General features: G+C 37.4%; 1 protein-coding gene across 1 annotated transcript in view; it reads right to left on the reverse strand.

Annotated features, from left to right (window-relative positions):
• Window positions 1-23,723, reverse strand: part of LOC131860182 (uncharacterized protein At4g15970-like) — a 113,630-nt gene that overhangs the window by 83,650 nt on the left and 6,257 nt on the right. Inside the window, exon 2 of the mRNA XM_059214559.1 lies at window positions 5,334-5,415. Coding sequence (XP_059070542.1) covers window positions 5,334-5,415 — 82 coding nt within the window. The remainder of the gene's footprint in view (window positions 1-5,333; window positions 5,416-23,723) is intronic.

Raw genomic sequence — 23,723 nt, forward strand, 5'->3', positions numbered from 1 at the left:
GAACAATGATAAGGATGCTTCCCTTCAAGCAGTTTGCAATACTCAAAAGGTTGTGAGTCAGCATAAATGGTGATCTCCCTACCATCGAATGGAAATTTCAAGCATTGATGGTATGTTGAAGGGATGGCTTGAATGGAGTGGATCCAAGGATGACTAAGAAGAATGTTATAGGGGAGATCAAGGTCCAAAACTTGGAAAGTTGTATCCACTATAGAAGGCCCACTTGTAGAGGAAAGGTGATTGTTCCTTTGGAGACCCTCTTTGCATCATCATATGCTTTTATGACTATCTTGCCTGATGTGTCAACCAAGTCCTCAGAGATACCCAATTATTTAATTAACTTATATGTACATAGATTCAAGCCAGATCTACCATTTATGAGGAGTCTCTTAATTTTATGTTTGTGTACAAGGGCTTCAATGTGGAGAGGCTTTTTATCAAATGCATTATCAGAGGGCATGTCATTGGATGTGAAAACAAGATGGTGCTGCATGGCAAGGTTACCTATGAGGGCTTGGAATTGGGCAGCATTGATATTATCAGGGATGCGAGATTTTAGGAGGGATTTCTCAAGGATGTATTTGTGGATGGGGGATGTTTTGAGTAGCTCAAGGATGAAGATCTATGCAAGATTATTTCTAAGGTGGTCAAGGATATCATATCGATGGGTGGATGACATGGGAGGTTGGGGAGTGAGAGGAGGGGCTCCTAGAATAGTTACTCTTCCTCTGCAGGTGGTGACATTGTAGTCATTTTGATAATTGGGAGATGCAGTGCCTTGGCTTACTATCTTTTCTTGGGAAGGGTGACTTGATGACTGAGGGGGATAGGCCCCTTGGATGGTGATTCTGGGTCTAGTGGTAGATGGGGGGTCTACTCCTTTGATGATAATTGTGTTGATAGAGGTATTAGCAGGCTCTATGCGACCCACCAAGGAGTCAAAGTTGGATATATAGTTGGTATAATCATAGTTGACCGCATGAGATGAGGCCTTATCTTTTCCATGCTTAGGGAATGGGTCCCGATACATTTTAAGCTTGTCATTGGAGTTACTGGATTTGGCAACGTCAACCTCAATATCTCCTTTATCAATAAGGTCTTGGATGTAATTCTTGAGTTTAATACACTTGCATGTATCGTGACCATTGATACGATGGTAATCACAATATTCATTCTCATTGTACCATCAGGGTTTGGGTTGGTTAGGATCAAAAGGGTGTGTCATCGGGAAGACAACAACACTAGCCTTGACAAGTTTTTGGAAGATGACTTCAATGGGTTCACCTAGCGGGTTATACTCATGTTGGTTGTTGGGCCGAGTGGGGTGACCTTGGATGGAGGTGGGATTGTGGGGTTGATCTTGAGAATTGGATTGATTGCGAGGATTGGATCAGATGTTGAAGAAATTATTGGTGGCGGGTTTGGATGGTGCGATGATGGTTTGGATAAGTTTAGCATTAGTGATTCCATTGTTGGTGACATTTTTGTTTTTGGACCTGAATTTTGGCTTATCATTATGAGAGGAGGAATTTTGCATTGATTTCTGATAGTGTTTAATAGTTCCATCCTCTAAGAGCGTACGCTCTAAAGCTATACCCTTCTTGGAAGTTTCCGCAAAGGAGGTCAAGCATTGGTGAGTCAAGGGTTTGGAAAATTTTGGTATCAGATTGCATTGAAATAATTTGACTGGGTTTTGCTTTGGTATTGTCCAAGGGAATATTTTAGTGAGATGTCACCATCTTTGAAGGAAGTTGGCAAAAGTTTCCCTAGGCCTTTGCTTTGTGTTACACAAGTCTCTATTATAGAGGCATCATTCTCAATGTTACAGGAATAATGATCCATAATTTTTTTGACTAAATCAAAGATTGATGTGATGGAGCCCTATGGTAGAGAGGAGAACCAAGTGAGGGCCTCTTCAATGAGAAGTTTTGGAAAAAGTCTTATGAGATATATGTCACTGTAATATACTCCTTGGCATGAAACGAAGAATTCTCGAACATGATGCGTAGGATCACCCTTGCCTTTGTATTTTTTAAACTTAGGCATCTCAAAACTAGATAGATATGGAGCAACTAAGATGGCTGGGTCGTAGGGGAGCAACTGAGATTTTTGATGAGCTTCATCATGTCCTTGATTTCCTTGATGAGATCAGATTGTTGATTGGGGACATTAGGAACATAGTGACCCATATTCAATGTTGGGATTTTATATGAAAAGGATGGAGGACCACCACCAATGTATTGATATGAAGAATGTGGAGGAGGTTGGGAAATGTGGGGAGCTTGTGATCCTCGAATCATGCTAATGGGAGGCAAGCTCATGTTGATATAATTGGCCCTATTTTGAAGAGGGTTGGATGATCTTGGTAGATTAGAGGTATGAGGAGGAATAGAAGTTAAAGGTGCAGATGTGCCGAGTTGAGGATGAAGAATAGGATCACAAATGTAATTGTTTGCAAGGTCATCTGCTAGAGGTTGGTCAAGAATGGATCTATCAAAATCAGGGGGTAAGTGTGCCCCTTGTAAGATGAGCTCAGATACAAGCCTATTGGCATCATGTTTGAATAATTTATCCATCATGTCTTGATTATAAGGGTCATTGATGAATGAAAGGACACATGGAGAGAGGTCAGGTTGGTCAAAAAGTGCTTCCTCTTCGGGTGGAGTATCTTGGGTGAAGGGATCATTAAATTGTGGCATATTATTGTTATTGCCTTGGGCAACCATTTTTGCCTTTTGTGATCAAGTCAAGACTATGCATGAGTGCTTTTGGAAGTGAGTGGAAATGAACAAGAATTGATGATTGAGAGAAAGTGATGAATGTAATTAGAAAATTTTGATGTTGATTAGGATTGGAAATAATTTGGATCGAGTCCTTTGATTAGGACAAGGTTGATCAAAGGATGGCACCCAAGAAAGGTGACAACTAGGTTAGATAAAATTTAGACCTTGAGATTATGATTAGTTGATTAGGCCTTTTCTTGTGTGGGATGGACTTGTGTTCCCCAGCAAAATAGGGCCAAAGGATTAGGGTTTGGATCAACGCAAAGTGATTGAGCAAAGGTACTTGGGGTAGATTCTTCCCCAAGTACAAAAGCAAAATTATTAATTGATTTAAGATAAGATCTAAATTAAACTTCACAAAGAAGTAAACTTTTGGATGAGGTTGATTGATTAGTTTATTTTGGATGATTAAATTGGGTGTTGGATTAAAGAATGATTGATGTTTAATTATTTGATTTGGATGCTAAGTCCTTGGAGATGAATAATGAAAAATATTGAAGGAGGGAATGGTGATTTTTGGAAGAAAAGAGGAATGATGTCAAGATTACTCTAGATGGAGAGATGAATCAAAATGTGATTGGTTCGACAGGAAAATTATAAGAAGGAATATGGCCACCCCCATTTTGATGATAGTCGGTGCAGAAAGACAAACCAGATCCTTGATGGGAACAGCTTCTCAAATCATCATTGGCATCAAACTCATTGCTATGACCATGGGTATAGTCATGGTAATGGTGTAGGAAGGTCCTATGTTTTAGCAAGATTTTTTGATTGATGTACAAGAATTTGGCACGTTTGAGGGATGTCTTGTAGCTAGGATTCTTCTTCTTGACTTGGTGATAGATGGAATTTTTGGAATGTTTGATGGACTTGGGTTTATAGAACATGAAGGAAAGTGTTTGAATACGGGTTGGAATTGGTTTGAATATGCAAAAAAATTGTAAAGTATACACATTGGCCAAGTGTAACACTCAACAATGAGTGTGAAAGTGGTGGAGGCCTAGATTAGCCCAAACAGATTTCATTGGCATGGCACAAAATGAAGACAAACATCAAACATACAACTTAGGATGGAAAGTGGAAACCACTTGAAAGGCCCCTTGCATAAGCAATACCTCACTCAGACAGGCAGATAGAGATTTTGGTAGCACTGGCTCCACTCCACGATACTCACTTCTTGGGCATACCAAATTCTCTTACCCCAAAGATCTAAGGATGTATTATATGGGAGATTCTTGTCTCATCTTGAGCGAATACATGAGGAGTAACTTTGGGGTACGATTTACATCCCTTGCACTATCAAATGTAGAATTTTGGCTACTAAAATTGGTGCCTAGTGTAGTTTTCAAGGGATGAACAATCCAATGACGGATTCTCGAAGCAAACCAATTAAGGCTCTAACTGAGCTTATCGGTGCAGGGAGGGCATCCACATATGTTGAATTCACTCAGCACCTCAACCGCCTAACCAGCTTATTTATACAGTGGCTCAAAAAAACTTGCTTGAGATCGAGCTAGGAGATTTGATATCCCCAACATGTCCCAATTCAAATTATCCTTATGGGGTGATGAAATCCCCAATCAAGAAATACCCCTCAACTATAAAAAAAAAAAAGGGTGTTGTTGATCACTTTTTCTCTTACACCCAAGATCTACGAAGGTGAGGGGAGAGGATACTCAAGTGTAATGGTGGGTCCACCCAATACTAAGCATGCAAGTGCACCAAACACATAAGACACATGTTCATTTTAAGCCCACATGTTCATAATTTTCTAACTAGAATGTAAAAAACAATCTAATTTTAGTAGAAAACAAGTGTCTTGGACAAATGTGTTGCAACAATAATAGTTAGTAGTTTCAAGATAATGCCTTGGACAAACAAAATGAACTTGCAAAACTCAAAATCGCATCAGTAATAGAAAAATCCCTAAGGATGCAGTGCAAGAACCAATCCACAGACGCAGACGTTGTAGCACCTGTGCAGATGTTGAAGCGTTTGTGCAAATGTTGAAGGAACCTGTGCCTAGCTATCAGACAGAGAGTGCGAGAATAACAAAAAAATTGAAAAAAATTTAACTTTTAAATTAAAATTTAACTTTCTACACAAACGTCGATTCCTGGCACAAACACTGATGCATATGCGTAGGCATCAAAACACAGAAACTAATTACTTGCAGAGTTAGTTGAAGTTTCTTAAAATTTGAATTCAAAATTTGAAAATCGGGTGGGATGTCTGTCTCAGCATAGGCACTGAATTAGAGCACAAACGTGGATGCATCTACACAGGCGTTGATCTACCTATAACCCAAAAATTAACCCAAGTTACCTAAAAAAACAAAAATCAAACTAGCTTGATTTTTTTTTGTTCTTTTTATGCCTTTCTAAAATGTTTTTTGTGATTTTTAAGCTTTTAAAACATAAATAAATGCTAAAACTAAGCTCTAAACTGAACTGTCGACAGACACTACAGAGGCATCAAATGGCAGGCACATGCGTTGATTCCTAAAACCTACTAAATGGTGAGTTAAAATTTTAAATTTAAAGCGCATACGTCATTTCCAGACATAAACGTTGAAACAGAACAACAAAGATGTTGATTAGCAGGTGGAAACGTTGAAGCGGGAACCTGCAAGCTAAAATAAAAAAAACTCAAATTTTTTATTAGTAACAAGGGACATGGGTCCCACTAGGTGTGCCAAAATGAGAAAGGTAAGATTCAACGGTTATTATGTAAATAAATCAATAAAAGCATAAAACAAACCAATATACCTTACTAATTTCACCTTCTCCTTCGAATTGGGCTTGATGAAGTGGAAGATGCGCCCTTGTACTCCACTTGTTTGGATTTTCCATTTTTGATCGATGTGGATTGCTCTCCAAGATTGCACAACAATGATAATGGGAGTGGATGATGAATGATAAAAGGTTGGATATGGATGTCATGGATGCTAAATGGGTATTTGCCTATAGTGATGATTCTCTTGATGGATTGCTAAAGCTATGTTGGTAGCATGAGATTGCACAAATTGGAGACGTCAAATGAAGGAGAGGAGACCCAAATTTATAGATTTGAAAGGGGATGCATGGATGGTTGAGATTGAAAGATGATCAAGGGTGGAGATTGAAAGAAGGTGGGGACATGGATTGAGAGGACATGGTGTGGAGACCAATGGATTTTCCATAAAGGCATTTCTTGTCTCCACACTCCACAATGTACATGGGGAAGATATCCCAAGTACATTTGGAAGACAAGAAGGAATTAAAAATTCCTTGGGGGATGAACAAGATAATTAAAAATCTCAAATAATGGAGTGCATAGGGAAATGAGATTGGGAAAGGGAATTTAAAATTCCTTGGGAAGATGAGAGTGCATGGGAGAATGAGAATTTTTAAAATCCTTGAAATGACCTAATTAGATACATTTAAGGTTGGAAGGTGACGAGGGGACAAGTGGACTTATCCATTTATGGATATTGGTTGACTTTGTAGCTAATCATAGGGATTAGCCACTAGCAAATGATTAAAAAAAAGGAATTAGGTAGGTTTATGAGAGATTATGAGACAAGTGGGATTTGTAGGAGGATTTGACAAGAGGAGAGAGAATGAGTGGAGGAAATAATGTTAAGTAGGCTTCTAGAAGAATTAATTAGGCTAATGAATAATTAGGGAGAGTGATTTGTAGGAATCACATGACTTGGTTAATTAATTGTCATTAATTAACTAAGAGTGGATTTAGAAGAAATAATTAATTTGAGAAATTTAGAAGAATAGAGAATAATCAATTTATTTATTAAATCAATTATTAGACTATAGTGATAGGATTAATTAAATTAAATTTACTTAATTATGAGAGGAATAAAGTTAACATAAAATAAATTGAAATGTTTAATCTTAATTCATGAATATCCTTTCCCTTGAAGTATTCATGAAAGATTGATGTTTCTATGTAGGAACTCATGCATGTCTTCACACAAATTTGATCATGTATGTCCTCTTGAATAGTTAAGAATCTAATTACTTGACCTCTCCTTCATTCCCTTGATGATGCTTGATTTCTTTCTCAATGAAATTCTTGATGTGGAGTGAATTCCTTGATGGGAGATATTTTAAATGAGAGGATAAAACTTTATTTTATACCTAACCTCACAAAGCATGTTGAAAATTATGAAGTCAACATCGGATATCATTTTTTGCTCAATTTTTTCTAAGTGTTGGAGGATTTAAATTTGGGTAGGCTTTTGGCTTGAACTATGGTGCCTAGCACCCTAGTCCGGGAGAAGTAGGGCATGAGGCACCCTATTATAGTCCTTTTGGATTGGGAAAAGGTTAGGAATCAAGAGGAGAAGGTAGAGATCATAGATCTGGCACTAGTTTCAGTAGAATCAGTTGTAATTAAGACATAAAAGGCATAAAAATTAGAGTGAGGCCCAAGTGAGCATGAAATTATATGAGGATATAGTTTATGACAATACAATTCGATACTCTTTTTTACAGATAATTAAATTTTCATGTGATTATGTATTAGTGGTTGACATTTACTATACATAGATTTGATGTTGTGATGGTCACATGATGATGTTAGACAGTTCTAATACCAGGAGAAAACTGAGAGGGGGGGGGGGGGTGAATTAGTTTTCACGCAAGTATAATAGTTAATATAGATTATAAACATTATATTGGAGCACAAAGAAACCAACACAATGAAAGATAAAGCATGAAAAGAAAGTACACACAACACAAATATTTTGATGTGGAAAACTCGGTAAAGGGAAAAACCACGGTGGGAAACCCTAACCACAATCAGATAATACTTCTACAATAGTATGTGAAATAATTACAATGGGCATTGCACTTGCAATCAGGCCAACCATGTTGGCATTGTGTTGTCATTGATGTCAACCAGTATAGAAGGATAACCGACATGGGACTATTGTTGACATGCAGTCATTGATGTCAACTAGTGTTGTAAGTCACCGGTAAAGAAGAGAATGTCATTCAGAGGAATGACCACTGGAGTCACTAGTACACAAGTTAGTGTTTGAATTGTGTGAATGAAATGGATAGGTTACTAGTACTATCTATCACCGGTAAGGAAATGATGTCAACTGGTAAGAGTTATGTTGACAATAAGTAGTTGCAAACCGACAAGCTTATGACCAATGTACAAGTAGGATGAGTGAGGTGCTTGAGTTGTTGTTTGGGATGAAGAGGTGTAATGTTACCTAAATCACATCAACACAGGAGGAGAAGAATGCCCAGGTCACCGGTATGTTGTGTGGATGCAGAACAACAATACTCCCACTGGATGAAGATGTAGTCACCATGCGAAGAGATGATTAATAGTGAATGTAGCAACACCAGATCACATGTACCTATTTGAAGACATGCTGCACAAACAGGGAAGCCACATGAGTGCATTGTAGGATGCATATGACAAGGAATCACTCCCATTGGTAAGTGGAACTTATCTCCTATTATGCAAAGTATGCATCTTATTTCTGTGAGATAAGACAAAAGTAGAAGGCAGGTGAATGAAGGCTCACACTGGGTCTAATGGTGAAACAAAAGGATGCCTCAGGTGCATGTAATTAGAGATGTGCACTGAATCAAAAAGAGTTGGCATATTGTGCCACTGGGACAGAAAAGGAAGAGTAAAGAAGTAAAGGGTTTATCACCTTGACAAACTAGCTGAGATGATTTTTGGTCTGATGATGAAGAAGGAAGAGTGGAGTAGCTATAGATAGAGAATGAGAATGAGAATCGGTAAGACAATTGGTATGAGAATCGGTAAGACAACAAAGAGGCTAAGTGATGTGCTCCTACCGATAAGTATGAGAATCGGTAAGACAACAAAGAGGCTAAGTGATGTGCTCCTACCCAATGAGAATGAGCATGCTATGGATAGGCATGTCTAGCATCTGGTTAGGGTGTTCCACTGGTAGATAAGAAAAGTATAGACATGATGGTTAACCAATAAAGTATGAGATACCAGAAGGATTAGAGAACCAACAGAAAAGAAGGATCGGTTGTGTGTTGATTGTCGGTGACCAAGTCTAGCCGACACAGAGACCTTTGTTGAGGTGGATATTGACAAGGATGACACGTGGAGTTGAAGTGGAAAGCTCACAGAGGTTAGTGAAGTGTTGTGTCAGTGAGGTAGCTAGTAGTTAGTCAACATTAAATGTTGAATGCAACAATCACGGAGGGTTGCAAAGAGTTTGTAGCTTGATGCAAACCAAAGATCTGGGTGATGCCATGATTGATGAAAGACATTCAACTGCAGATCAGATTTGGCAAAGGGAATTGTGAGATCATTGAATGTGATTGACAAAAGTAGGTCAAGGAACAGGGCTATGTTTGCTAAACATAATAAATGTGTATTGGAAGTCATGAGATTGACGGTGGTTGATTGATCCATTGCAGGTGGTTGATCTCTAGAAGGAGATCTGATTGGATTCGAAGTGCCTCATGATCAGGGGAAGAAAACTTAAGGCACCAAGTTTGAATGTTGCTTTTGGTGGGAATGTGTGATCATAAATATGTTGGCCGAAGACAGAATTCAAGGATGCTTCAGAGAGAGATGCTGCCAAGTAATGCCAAAGGCCAAATAGAGAAGTAGATGAAGAGTGATATCTGTAGAGGATGATAGAGATTGAGTAGAAGGGAGATAACCTGTAATAGGTTTTAGTAGATGTTTAACCGGTAAGGTTAAAGCAACCAGCAAGCTACAAGAGAGTATCAGTGAAGCCAACCAACAATGCTAGAACCAGCTGGAAGACAGTAGTGTTGAAGTGTAGAGCAAGTGAAGAGGAGATTCGATAGAGAAAAAGAAGAAGAAAGGTAACCAGTAGAATTGATTTGGTAAGGCAACAACATAAGAGTGTAGCAGAGAGAAGAAGATAGTGATCCAACAAAAAGCTGAAGAGAGGCAAATTGGTAGGAAGAGTAGAGAATCAGTAAGGCAGAGAAGGGATGATAATGGTAGAGAGATTATATGCAGTGGTTGCAAGATTCACTTGTAACAAGTTATTACTTTTGTAATTGTTGATATACTTTGTAGATCACTAAGTTGTACCTCGGTGCAGGGTTTGGTGCTCCTTGGGTTGGTGTCCTAAATCAGGGGTTGGTGCTCCTTGGAATGGTGCCCTAAATATTGTAATTAGAGATTCACTATGAGACTGGATTGGAGAAGTGGTCTCCAACAACATTTCTCATCGAGGTTTTTCCCATCTTGGGTTTTCCTCGTATATGCTAGTGATTTGTGATGTCTCCTTTATGTGTGAGTGCTTTTGAGTTAGTCTCCCCTCTAACCAGTAAGTTTTCAATGAGTTAGATCTGATTGTAATGCCCCGCCAGGAAACCCCTAAGGGTTTAAATTAAAAACACTCAAATAGAGTGTAAATTTTTTTTTTTTTATAATAATTTTTTAGAGCGTTAATGAAAAGTTACATTATTAAGATAAATTGAAGTTAACTCAATTCATTATTAGACACGACATTAAAATACAATGGAGATTGTCTGTCAACTTAGATATCACAGCGGAAGGCTCAGCCAATCCTAAGGAGTTTCCTAACGCGATTACACAACCTTACACCTAACTCAACTTGCGTCATTAGATCCATTAAACTGGATATCTTAATTACGAGGTAATGCATAGTCCTTAATTAAATATGTGTTCAATGGTTTAACACCTTATATCTTTAGGAGGCGTTCAATTACTTCGATGGTTAGGAGGCCATTGAGGAGATTATTTATTCATCGCACTTTAATTCATAATTACATTAGGAGGTCTCCAAATGGGATCAAGCGTTTTAAATATAACAAAGTTCATTCGTTAGAGTTTTAAAATAACCATCCACACTTGACATCATCCTATAATGCTATGAATGTGCTTAATGAGATTCATTCATTTAAGGCTAAACTATGATTAGTAAAGTGAGGATTCCTTCATTTGATTTTAAAATATTCACCCACATTTGATACCTCTTTTAAAATATTAAAAAGTATGGTTAATAAGATAAATTTGTTTCTTTCGGATTAAACTTCCACGAGTAGAGTGAGGTCTCTTCATTTGTTATCATGCGTAGCCTACTAATGGGTTGAAGTTCTTTTATGAAAGGTAAAATATGAGTAGCCATAGGATACATTTGAAGTTTCAATAATGCAAGTAAATGGGCTAATTTTCATTAAGATGGGTCTGCATTAGAACACACGAGAGCATCCTTCAATTTAAAGATTCGTTAACTAGATGACATTCGTCATTTCAAGATTAGAGAGATAAGATCATAATGACGTCCTTCTTTTCAGATTAAAATACAATTATCTTTTTGCATATCTCTTGTTTTGTTCTCTTCTTGTCAAATGATCTTAAAATGAGAGAGATACTTTTACTAGGATTTAATGTTTGAACAACAAATCAACTACTTTTCCATTTTAGTTTAATTTTAGCAATCATGAGGGATTCCTTTTATAAGGATTAAAATATGAATATCTATTTGAGTTCACCCCAATTATAAATTTAATCTGGTGAGGATTATTGATTATAATTACAACATAATTTACTGAGTGGATTCATTCAATATACGCATGAGTACCTGATTGAGTCCACACGATTATCAAATTAATCCGGTGAGGGTTATTGTTAAGATTAAAACGTGAAATAACTTTACAAATTTTTCCAATGTAATGAAACGTAATTGACATGGCGTGATTTATTTACTAAGGTAAAGGGATAGTTAATTCTATGATGTTCATCCTTTAGTTCTAAATCTAGGAATTATGACGTGAGTTTTAACTTTATTTCCTTTTTACATTCATTCCATTGATATGCTCAATATCAAGTTAATCCAATAAAGTAATTCTAATCAAATTTCTTCCACTATTACATTTTAAATTAACATTACCAATTTACTTTTTTTTTCCACACTTTAATTTCAATATTTAAATACCATGCCATATTCATAATTCACAACATTTTATGAACTTGAATAACTACGTTTATCCATCGGAAAAATGTTATACATCTAAATTTGAATTCATTTAATTTACACCTTACACTATGCAAGAATACAACCATTCAAGATAATTTAAAACATAAAACAAAGTACGCTATAAACATCGCATAACACAGATATGATCTCGGAGTTCACCCCGGATGGGCTACATCTCCGGGTCTGCTCAACTGCAAGACCCCTTTGGTATTATGTTGTTAGGAATACAAAATTTATAAGTCTTTTACATCTTGCCACTTAGGCGAATAAAATCAATATTCAACAGACACTTCGATCGGGATATACATAATTGGTCCCTTCTAAAGCGGATCCAACTGACAATTCAAGGCAAGCACAGGTTCTAATGACTGACGTTACTTGACTTTGGGGCGAAATCGGTTATGACCAACCCAATTAACCCAACGACCGGGTTCAAGACAAACCTAGCAAGACGTGCTACTATAACAGACGCATTGACTACTAAAATAATGATGGGTCGACCTCTAGCGTTAACAGGTATTTACAACATCTTCCAAGTTGTCTTAAGCATCTAGACAGTCAAGTTATATCTAAGATAAACGCTAATGACATACTAGAATACAACAGTAATCTAATCCCTGCTATAATGATGCGAAACGAACAACCCTCTTCTACAAGAGCAAATTATATTAAGAGTAAATGGAAGAATGGACTAATCATTACCAAGCTAAACTAAGCCTCTACTACATACATAACCACAAAGAAATTAAGGTCCATTACCCTCATGAAATATACTCACTATCTTATAATCAACTATCCTTTGACTTTCTCTTTCTTTTAAAACAAAATAAACAAACTACAATGAAAGTCATGGCTATACTAGAGCCCAAAATCTATATGCGAAATTAACAATATACGTTAAATAAAGGGATATCTATATTAGCCTATATTTTAATATGCACATCTATATTTTTTTATTTTTATTTTTAAAAGAAAAATACATTATTCACTAACCCTCTAATTCCCCAACTCATTGTTACATTATTACTCCAAATACACTTATTCTAATCAACATCACCCCTTTTTCTTTGGATAGCATAAAATAACCCATACTAAAAACCATTTTCAAACTTGTTAATAAAAAAAAACTAATTTATAATTTAATAAACTATAGTAACAAAAACGAAACGAAACAAACAAATTTTTTAAAAAAACTTTGGATCGCCCAAGCCCTAGCCGCGGGCTCTACCGCGCGGCGGCGCCGCTGCGGTGCCTGCAGGCCCGCGGCGCCCTGCGGCCACCGCGGCCCCTGCGGCCACCGCGGCCCCTGCGGCCACCGCAGCGCCGCTGCCGCCGGTGGTCTCCACTTGCGAGCGGGGAAGGTGTGTGTGCGGGGAGACGAGCGTGGAGTGTATGCGGGGAGGCGAGCAGGGGAGGGGGAGGCGAGCGGGAGGAGCTCCGCTCCCCGCCCTCCTAACCCCCATCCCACATTCAAAACAAAAACGCACAGCGTTTTAAAACGTGGGTTTTTTTTTTTGTTTATAAACAATAAAATAAAATAAAACACATGAAATGTTTCGAAAATCAGATATTTCGATTCACTCATACAAATGGGTTTTAATCAAAATAAGAAACGTGGTTTTTTTTTTTTTTTTTATAACCACTCTCACTCACAGCAGCAAAACCCCAGTTTCATCATAAAAAAAACAGTCTTAAACAAAAACTTACAAGAGGATATTCCCAAACCCATACCATTTCCATCAAGACCCAATGATCTCCATAATTTCAACCAAGACTCAGATTTATTTAGGGAGAATCAAACATACTTCTTTTGTTTTCAGATGGAATGAAAGACAACAAGAGACCTACCTCCATTTGCATTCCAGGCATGAATTTGAAGTAGAGCTTCAGCCACTCCAAGCAAGCAAGAAAAACTCCATTCTTTTCTTCCCCAAACCATGTTTTTCCACCCAAAAATGACCAAAAAGCCAAGAACCCCCAAAATGCTTGCAAAACTAAGACTAAAAGAAAACCCTAATTTTGCCCTAATTTTCAATTTCGAAATTAGGCATTTATTTTTGAAATAAAATGTATGGAAAATCAAATGGAAGTCTTTCATTTACCTTATTTAATACATCTCATTGTTTTTCCTTATTAAAATTATAATGCTTCTATTTCTTTTTAAATTTTTAATTTCTCAATATCGATTTAGTTCTACATTTATATTTTGGAACTATTGACCGGATAAGGCGTTTTGATTAACATAATTTTCTAAAAATCAAACTTTTATATTATGTCGACTTTACAAGTAAAGAGAAAATTAATTTAATTTAAATAATAATAATTTACCCCTTTTCTTCCAAAAATGCGAAAATGAGTAATTTAATTCTATCTCTCCAATGACTCTAAAATTTTTCCCTTTCTAAAATGCATAACTCAATAAATTCGTTATTTTAAAATTAGCTATTAAATTAACTCGCTATAACAAAATAAAGCGACATTTTAAAATACATGACTAATCTAGAACAAGAGTCTTATTTATTCTAATTTCTCAACTACAAATGCATAAAAGTTACAAATGCGTAAATGAGCACACTAACCTCAGTTAAATACCTTAAGCTTGCTACAATAACAATTTAAAGCAATCTCTTAAATTAGTGATTAATCATATAGAAGAAGCTACCCATTTAAATTTCTAAATTTCTAATGCGCTCGTCTACTCATAAATTTAAATTTAATACTTAGGATCACAAACCTCACTTACCTCGCGCATGGCACGCAAATCGAGGAAGTCCTTCAAATCACTCGACACGCATCCCATTGAAGAGCAAGCCCACGAATCCACACACGATGCTCACCTAACCATGGCTAAGGCAAGACGAGAGTTATATGACCACTAAATCCGAATTCAAAAGATGAACGAGCATACTCAACCTTGCAAATTCCAAAGGAGATGAACCTTGCCCTAAGCGGTGTTGTACCTGCAATCTCCTGCACCCATGAATTCATACAAGCATGCATATACAAATACATATTCAATGAAGGCGTTAGCTCAAGATTTATCTCAAGGGTTAGGAACAATTACATTTACATGAGAATCGATGCAAAAGCACAATAATAAGTATGCACAATTTATTTATATTATCTAAACTACACATTGTGTATCGGTTAATCTACCATTCAAGAATGCCACATAGGAAGTCAATCAAGGTTAAACGGGTTTTAAAAGTCCGGCTAGGGTATGGGCATTACACTGATAACCAATATACTCGCATATGATAGTTAAAGTGAAAAAATTTGAGAGCCACTAATTCATCCCCTCTCAATGGTACATTATGTCTAACAATTGGTATCAGAGCTTAGGTTCCTGTTTGACAAGCTTTCTCCAACTTGGGTAGATTCTAGCTAAGGACACAATGGTCTAATTAGTATCAATCCTTGCTCCAGTATTTGATGGTTCAAACTATTCCATTTGGAGTTGCAGAATGGAAGTCTACTTGTCCTCCTTAGGGTTTGATGTGTGGATGTCCGTTGTAAATGGCTTCCCTAGTAAATTCAATCCTCCCACTAATTCTGATGCAGAAAGAAGAAACTATTGCAATGATATAGAAATGAAGGCTATACTTTGTGGGTTATTAGATGATGTTACCTCATAGGTGGATAGATGCAGATTGACAAAAAGCTTATGGGATAGATTGAAGAAGCTCTATAGAAATGAGCCTACCACTGCAGAACTGGTTTGTGAAGATAGGACGAGAAATGTAATTCATGCATCTCCAGATGATGAAGGCAGATCTATTGGCAGCCGCAACAATGATGAAGAAGGAACCCATCTCTTCATGGCTAAAGAATCAGAAGATGAGAGGCACATATCTGAGAATGATCATGCAGATCACTCCTACCAGCAAGATGTATTTGGCAGTGATAGTGAAGGTGAAGAAAAGAGGAAGCAGAAGTTGATCTTGAAGGAGAACTTGTAAATGCACTTGAAGAACTTACTAGAGTGAGAAATGAGTACAAGATATTCAAGAATATTGTAGTTGTGGAGAAAAACTAGTTGATCAGATGTCTTGAAGAATCTGAGAAATGTGTCTCAGAGTTAAAGATTAAACAAGAAGACACCAAGGAGTGTCGATGTAAATATCTAGCATCTGAGCTAGAAGTAAAAGATAAAGAATATCAGAAGCTGCTTGGAGAAATGCAGATTTTTCGAAACGACCTTGAGAAGTGTCAGGATGAGCTCAAAGTGAGAATATGTTTTGATGGCAACAGTGATGCCTTGGACAAAATGTTGAAAAAGAAAAACCATACCAAGGAAACTTAAGGATTAGGAAGTGGTGTCGGTGAGCTCCACCAGCAAGAATTTTCCCCACAATGACATTTTGTTTGTCTCCTCAAATGAATAGAACAAGGGACTGACCTTCATAGTTAGAAATTCTCCCCAGAAGAAGATTGATCTAACCATAACTGGTGAAGACATGCAGATAAGGATGAGGATCAATGTTGCAAGAAGGAAGAACAATGCAGATCCCAAAGGGAAAGGGAAGATAGGATAAGATAGCTTCACTGGAAGCAAGAACATGAGAAGACCTCCTACTAGTAGAGGCCAAAGAAATGCTACCACCCACATGTCAAGACAAGTATGGAAGATGAAAGGACCAGATAGAGGAAATAAAAATAATGGACAACCCAGGATCCATCCCCAAAGAAGTAGAAATGGAGATGCTAAACCAGTAAGATCTCCCCATGCATGACAAAATAAATTTGTAAGTGATATGCCATATTTTATTGGTTATTGTTTTGCATGTAATGGTCATGGCCATAGGGCAGAAGAATGTAGAAAGGGATATAGAAGGAATAATCTAGGATCTCATAAATATCATGCAAATGAGAAAAATGTATCAAGGAGTAGATACATGCATATCCCATCTCCCAGTTATGCAAATAATGTTTGTTATAACTACAATGGAATTGGCCATAGAAGTTATGAATGCAAGAAGAAGGACTTGCAGTCATATGGAAGCCGGTATAGCAGCTATGCTCAACATAAAAATTAATATAGAGCATATGGAAGTCAGAGACTTGCATGGAACCAAAGGAGAAATGTCCCTGTTGGATCAAGAGGTCCATCAGTTTTGGTTGCTAGTCACAACAACATGACCAGAAGAAGATGGTCAAACTAGTATGTTAAGAGATTCCCCAATCATGAAGTTGGGATGAATGTTGTGTGCTACTATATCACTACTTCTGGTTATGCAGCAGGGTTAGGAAATGAAAGGACCCATCAGTAGAAGAAGGTAAGACCCGCTCCCATGACTGCAAATGGGAAGAAGAATGATACCTAGTAGGTGTGGAGGAAGAAGACCATGGACCGACAATGTGCATTCAATGCACAAGTGATATCTCCTAAGGCTGAAAGGAGATGCATGACCTTAGAGGGAGTTACACATTGACCACATTATTCACCCCCTTAGTGGAAGAGGATATACTGAAGAACAAGGTGTTATCAGTATAGAGGAAGTAAATGGGATGGGAAGTGTGTGTAGTGGCTACCTTGGCTACATACCTACAAATCAGAGATAGATCACTCTGACATGTGTCAATAGATGGAGATTAACAATTGTAATCAGATGCAAAGTGACACAAAATGTTAGGAGTTATAGGAAGATGCTCCAGTAGTGATGATGGACTGATACAGGAACTGGTATGTGCAGGATGTTACTGGTATGATGCTAATAGGTACTTGCAGGTTATGTAAGATTATAAGGTTGGAGATTATTACATTAGCCCCAGTAACATGGAATGGGGAAGTTATGTCTCAGGTGGTGTTGATGAAGACCTGAATGACGATCATGTCATAGGCTGTGGTGGATATAATGGAGCCGAAAGATCATCAGATGATCATAGTTGCACAAGTCAACTGGTATATGGAGATGATTGGTTCCTGGGTATTGGATCTGTCTGGCATTGTGGACCTGAGATGTATAACTCAGGGGGAGTTCAAGTTCTTGTGGAGTAGAGCGGACAAGATTAAAATTGTGAGTGTATTAACCACACATGATTGAAATTGTTGTAGGAATACCCAGGAGAATTTCATGTTTAGGGATATCTACTTTTCATCTGGTTGGTTGTATTCATAGTACAATCACTTGATTCTAAAGAAATTTGGGATCAAACGGGAGATGATGTAGTCTAATAGGAAGGTAAGTAGTGATTCACTGACACATCCTTCTGAAATTGAGTGCTTTAACAATTGGTATCAGTTTTGCATGCTCAATTGGTGTCATTTGATGGTTAAGTCCTCCATCTGAAAAGTTGTAACTTGAGAAATTGTACCAATTGGTATCAAAAGAGGAGATGCATCTGGTAAAGAAAAAAGGGAGAAAAAATTATGTCAGTGCCTAGTAAATACAAGGAGGAATGATATCTTGACAGTTCCCTTTTCCATTGTTGTTAAAGGCGGAGAAGGATTTTGTAGTATATCGCATACTACATGTGTGAGAATCCATGGATTATACAAAAGGGGAGAATGATCATGTAGTATGCCAGATACTACATGTGTTGACATCAATGCCAAAGGGGGAGATTGTTGGCATTGTGTTGTCATTGATGTCAATCGGTATAGAAGGACAGCCAGTATGGGACTATTGTTGACATGCAGTCATTGATGTCAACTAGTGTTGCAGGTCACCGATAAAGAAGAGAATGTCATTAAGAGGAATGACCATTGGAGTCACTGGTACATAAGTTAGTGTTTGACATGTGTGAATGAAATAGATAGGTTACTGAAACTATCTGTCACCGGTAAGGAAAGGATGTCACTGGTAAAAGTTGTGTTGACAGTAAGTAGTTGCCAACCAGCAAGCTTATGACCAATGTACAAGTAGGATGAGTGAGATGCTTGAGCTGTTGTTTGTGATGAAGAGGAAAAATGTTACCTAAATCACATCAACATAGGAGGAGAAGAATGTGTAGGTCATCGGTATGTTGTGTGGATACAGAACAACAAGACTTCCACTGGATGAAGATGTAGTCAGCATGTGAAGAGATGACTGATAGTGAATGTACCCACACCAAATCACATGTGCCTGTTTGAAGACATGCTACATAAAAAGGGAAGCCACATGAGTGCATTACAAGATGCAAATGACAAGGACTCACTCCCATTGGTAAGTGGATCTTATCTCCTATTATGCAAAGTATGCATATTAGTTTTGTGAGATAAGACAAAAGTAGAAGGTAGGTGAATGAAGGCTCACATTGGATCTACCAGTGAAACAAAAGGATGTCTTGGGTGCATGTACACTAGATCAAAAAGGGTTGGCATATTGTGCCACCAAGATAGAAAAGGAAGAGTAAAGAACTGATGGGTTTGTCACCTTGACAAACTAGCTGAGATGATGTCTGGTCTGATGATGAAGAAGGCATAGTGGAGAAACTGTAGATAGAGAGTGCAATAGGCATGCAGATGCCTCATATGGAAACAACTAAAGGTTGATGACATGGTATCATCAAGGTTCCTATTGATAAGTATGAGAACTGGTAAGAGAGCAAAGAGGCTAAGTGATGTACTCCTACCTGATAAGAATGAGCATACTATGGATAGGAATGTCTGGCAACTGGTTAAGGTGTTCTACCGGTAGATCAACAAAGTACAGACATGATAAAAACTGGTAAAGTATGGGATATCGGTAGGGTTAGAGAACCAACATAAAAGAAGGACCAGTTGTGTGTTCATTGTCGGTAACTGAGTCTAGTTGATACAAACACCTTTGCTGAGGTGGATATTGACAAGGATGCCTCGTGGAGTTGAAGTGGGAAGCTCGCAAAGGTCAGTGAAGTTCCATGTTGGTGAGGTAGCTGGCAGTTGGTCGATATTAAATGTTGACTGCGACAATCACGGAGGTTTGCAGAGGGTTTGTGACTCAATGCAAACTGAAGATCTCGGTGATGCCATGATTGATGAAATACATTCAACTGCAGATCAAATTTGGCAAAGGAAACTGCAAGATCAATAAATGTGATTGACAAAAGTAGGTAATGGAACAGGGCCGTGTTTTCTTAACATAGCAAACATGTATTGGAAGCTGCAAGATTGACGGTGGTTGATTGATCCATTGCAAGTGGTTGATCTCTGGAACAAGATCTGATTGGACTCAATGTGCCTTGTGATCACTGGAAGAAACCCTAAGGTGCCAATTTTGAATATTGCTTTTGGTGGGAATGTCTAATCATAAATATGTAGGCCAAAGATAGGATTTGAGGATGCCTCAGAGAGAGTTGCTACCAAGTAATGCCAAAGGCTAAATAAAGAAGTAGATGAAGAGTGATATCTGTAGAGGATGATAGAGACTGAGAAGAAGGGAGAGAACCTATAATAGGTTTTAGCAGAGGTTTAATCGTTAAGGTTAAAGAAACCAACAAGTTGCAAGAGAGTGTCATTGAAGCCAACCGACAATGCTAGAACCAGCTGGAAGACAATAGAAAGTGTTGAAGTGCAGAGCAAGTGAAGAGGAGATTCAATAGAGAAAAAGAAGAAGAAAGGTAACCGATAGAATTGATTCGGTAAGGCAGCAGTAGAAGAGTGTAGCAGAGAGGAGAAGATAGTGTTCCAGCAGAAAGTTGAAGAGAGGCATAGTGATAGGAAGAGTACAAAACCGGTAAGGCAGAGAAGGGGTGATATCGGTAGAGCGATTATATGTAGTGTTTGAAAGATTCACTTGTAACAGGTTATTACTTTTGTAATTGATGATATACTTTGTAGATCACTAAGTTGTACCTCGGTGCAGGGGTAGGTGCTGCTTGGGTTGGTGCCCTAAACATTGTAATCAGAGATTCATTGTGAGGCTGGATTGGAGCAGTAGTCTCCAGCAACATTTCTCACCGAGGTTTTTCCCATCTTGGGTTTTCGTCGCATATGCTTGTGTTATGTGATGTCTCCTTTATGTGTGAGTGATTTTGAGTTAGTCTCCCCTCTAACCAGTAAGGCTGCAATGAGTTAGATCTGATAACCAGTATACTCACATAGGATAGTTAAAGGGAAAAAATTTAAGAACCACTGATTCACCCCCCTTTTAGTGGTACATTGTGTTTAAGAAACTACCTAGAGCGCACTCCTCATCACAAAAGGAAGTCTCACTAACTTACAAAACATCATACTACAATTCAGAAGAATGAACTGTGGAAGTAGCATCTCCTAATGCTTGGTACAGTTCTGGTTAAGCACAGATGTCTGCCCTGCAACACCAAATCCTTTACAACCTTCCACTGAATGATATATCACTATTCACACATAACCTTTCTCTGATAATGTATACATAACCATTGATACCATCCATATCCAAATTACATGAATAAGTTGCCTATAAATGCAATTCATCAACCTTAGTGATAAGGTCGGCTAAACCCTAAACCTGTAAACCCATAATTACAAAAATTAGATCACACAATATCACCGGACCAATATTATGATTTACATTACATAGCATGGACCTAATTTAAATTCCCAAACAATAACATCCATCGAAAATCATGCTAAGACCAATCACCAACATGTTTCACCAACCAGTAGAAACCCTCAGTATAATAACACAAAATATCTAACCAGATCCAAATAGGACCATCATATCAGTACGCTAGACAATGTGAAGCCACCAAACAATTGGGGCATGATCAAGAAGCACCTTCACCACATTAGAAATCATTTCCATAAACCGGACTAAAATCAATTAGGCAAATCATCAAGTATTGCCAACTGGTAAAGCTAACTGGTACCAAGAAATATCAACTGGGAACATAAGCGATATCTTTCGGAGCACCAAATCATGAACCAATTGAATATGAAAAGCATGTAGCCAACCTGAATAACCATCCAAAACTAAATCTAAGGATCTGATCATACTGGATCAGAATCACAGCCAAAACCAAGACAAACACCAAGTCTAACCAAGATAGGTCCAACTAGGGTACAATGTTGACATCAATGATAACACTTAACCAAAGCCAACATATTTCCAATAATCTCCCCCTTTGGAATTGATGAAAACACTGAATGTGAAAAACATCCAAGTGCCAAGGAATACCAATAATCTCCCAAAGAATGATCTGAAATATATCTCCCCCTTTGAGTAACTGAAGAACACATGAACACCATCTCCCCCAAAATTAACTATTTTTCACATGAACACCATCTACCCCTTTGACATCAATGAAAACGTATGGATACCAAACTAAGAAGAAACTAAACCAAACAACTGACTACTCCCCCCTGAGCAGCAACATCATCTCATCAACTCGGATCTGAAAATATGTCTGATAGGCTTACCAGATTGATGCATCCTTGCATCTCTAAGTCTCTTCTAGAGGGGTGGTGACACCCAACTAATATATGAGATATTCAAAAGTATCTTTAGGTGATGGTTTTGTTACAATATCTGCAATTTGTTCCTTAGTGGGCACATTGACCAATCTGACTACCTTTTCTTTAACCTTTTCTTTCAGGAAATTATACCTTATAGAAATGTGTTTTGATTTGGAATGAAATATTATATTCTTTAACATATAAATAGTAGCAGTATTATCATAGTGAATAACAATAGGCTCATTATAAATTACCCTTATATCCTTCAACATTTGTTTCATCCATAAAATCTTAGTACAGTTAGTTGCAGCAGCTACATATTCAGCTTTGACAGTAGATAATGAAGTGCATGATTGTTTCTTGCTAATCCATTAAACCAATTTCTTCCCAAGAAAGAATGCACCACCTGTAGTGCTCTTCCGATCATCCACATCTCTTGCCCAGTCAGAGTTTGTATAGGCACATAGTCTGAAATCATCATCCTTTGGATACCATAACCCATAATCTGTTGTACTTGCCAAATATTTGAATATCCTTTTAACAAAAATATCATGAGTTCCTATAGGATCTGACTAAAATCTAGAAGCAATACAAATAGTATTCACTATATCACGTCTATTCTGAGTTAAGTATAGTAATCCACCAATCATTGATTTGTATCTACTAGGATTCACTCTAGGAGATTCATCTTCCTTGGACAATTTACAACCGGTTATCATAGGAGTACCGACAGGTTTATAATTTTCAAGTCCAAATTTCTTAAGAAATTCCTTCACATACTTAGTTTGACAAATGAAAATACCTTTATCAGTCTGAGTAATCTATAAACCTAAGAAAAATTCCATCTCACCAATCATAAACATTTCAAATTCATTCTTCATATCATTAGCAAATTTCATGCATAAACTTTCTTCTCCTCCAAAAATGATATCATCCACAAAGACTTCAAGTATTAGTATGTCATCATGCTCAATATTATAATATAAGTTACTATCAAAATTACCTTTGATAAAACCGAGCTTTGAAAGATATGTATCTAATCTAGCATACCATGCTCTAGGGGCTTGTTTCAATCAATATAAAGCTTTCTTCAATTTGAAAACCATATCTTTGTCTTCTGATAAAGAAAATACATTAGGATGCTCAATGTAGACTTCCTCTTCAATATCCCCATTCAAAAATTCACATTTGACATCCATCTGATATACCTTGTAGTTCTTGTGTGCAACATCGGCAAGAAACAGTCTTACTGCTTCAATTCTTGCAACCAGAGAATAAGTCTCATCATAATCAACTCTTTCTTCCTGTGAATAACCTTTGCAAACCAATATAACTTTATTTCTCTTAACTTGACTTTCCTCATTTAATTTATTTTGGAAAACCCATTTAGTTCCAGTAACATTCTTATGTTTAGGCCTAAGAACCAATTCCCAAGTCTTATTCTTTTCTATCTGATCTAATTCCTCTTCCATTTCTTTCATCCAATTCTCATCTTTACTTGCTTCAATAAAAGATTTCAGTTCAATTTGAGAAATTAAACATACCTCTTTAGTAGCTAGCCTTCTTCTTGTCATCACACCTTTCCTTTTATCTCCAATGATCTAATCTTCAA

Source organism: Cryptomeria japonica, chromosome 11, assembly GCF_030272615.1.
Source record: "Cryptomeria japonica chromosome 11, Sugi_1.0, whole genome shotgun sequence".
In the NCBI taxonomy this organism is placed as follows: domain Eukaryota; kingdom Viridiplantae; phylum Streptophyta; class Pinopsida; order Cupressales; family Cupressaceae; genus Cryptomeria; species Cryptomeria japonica.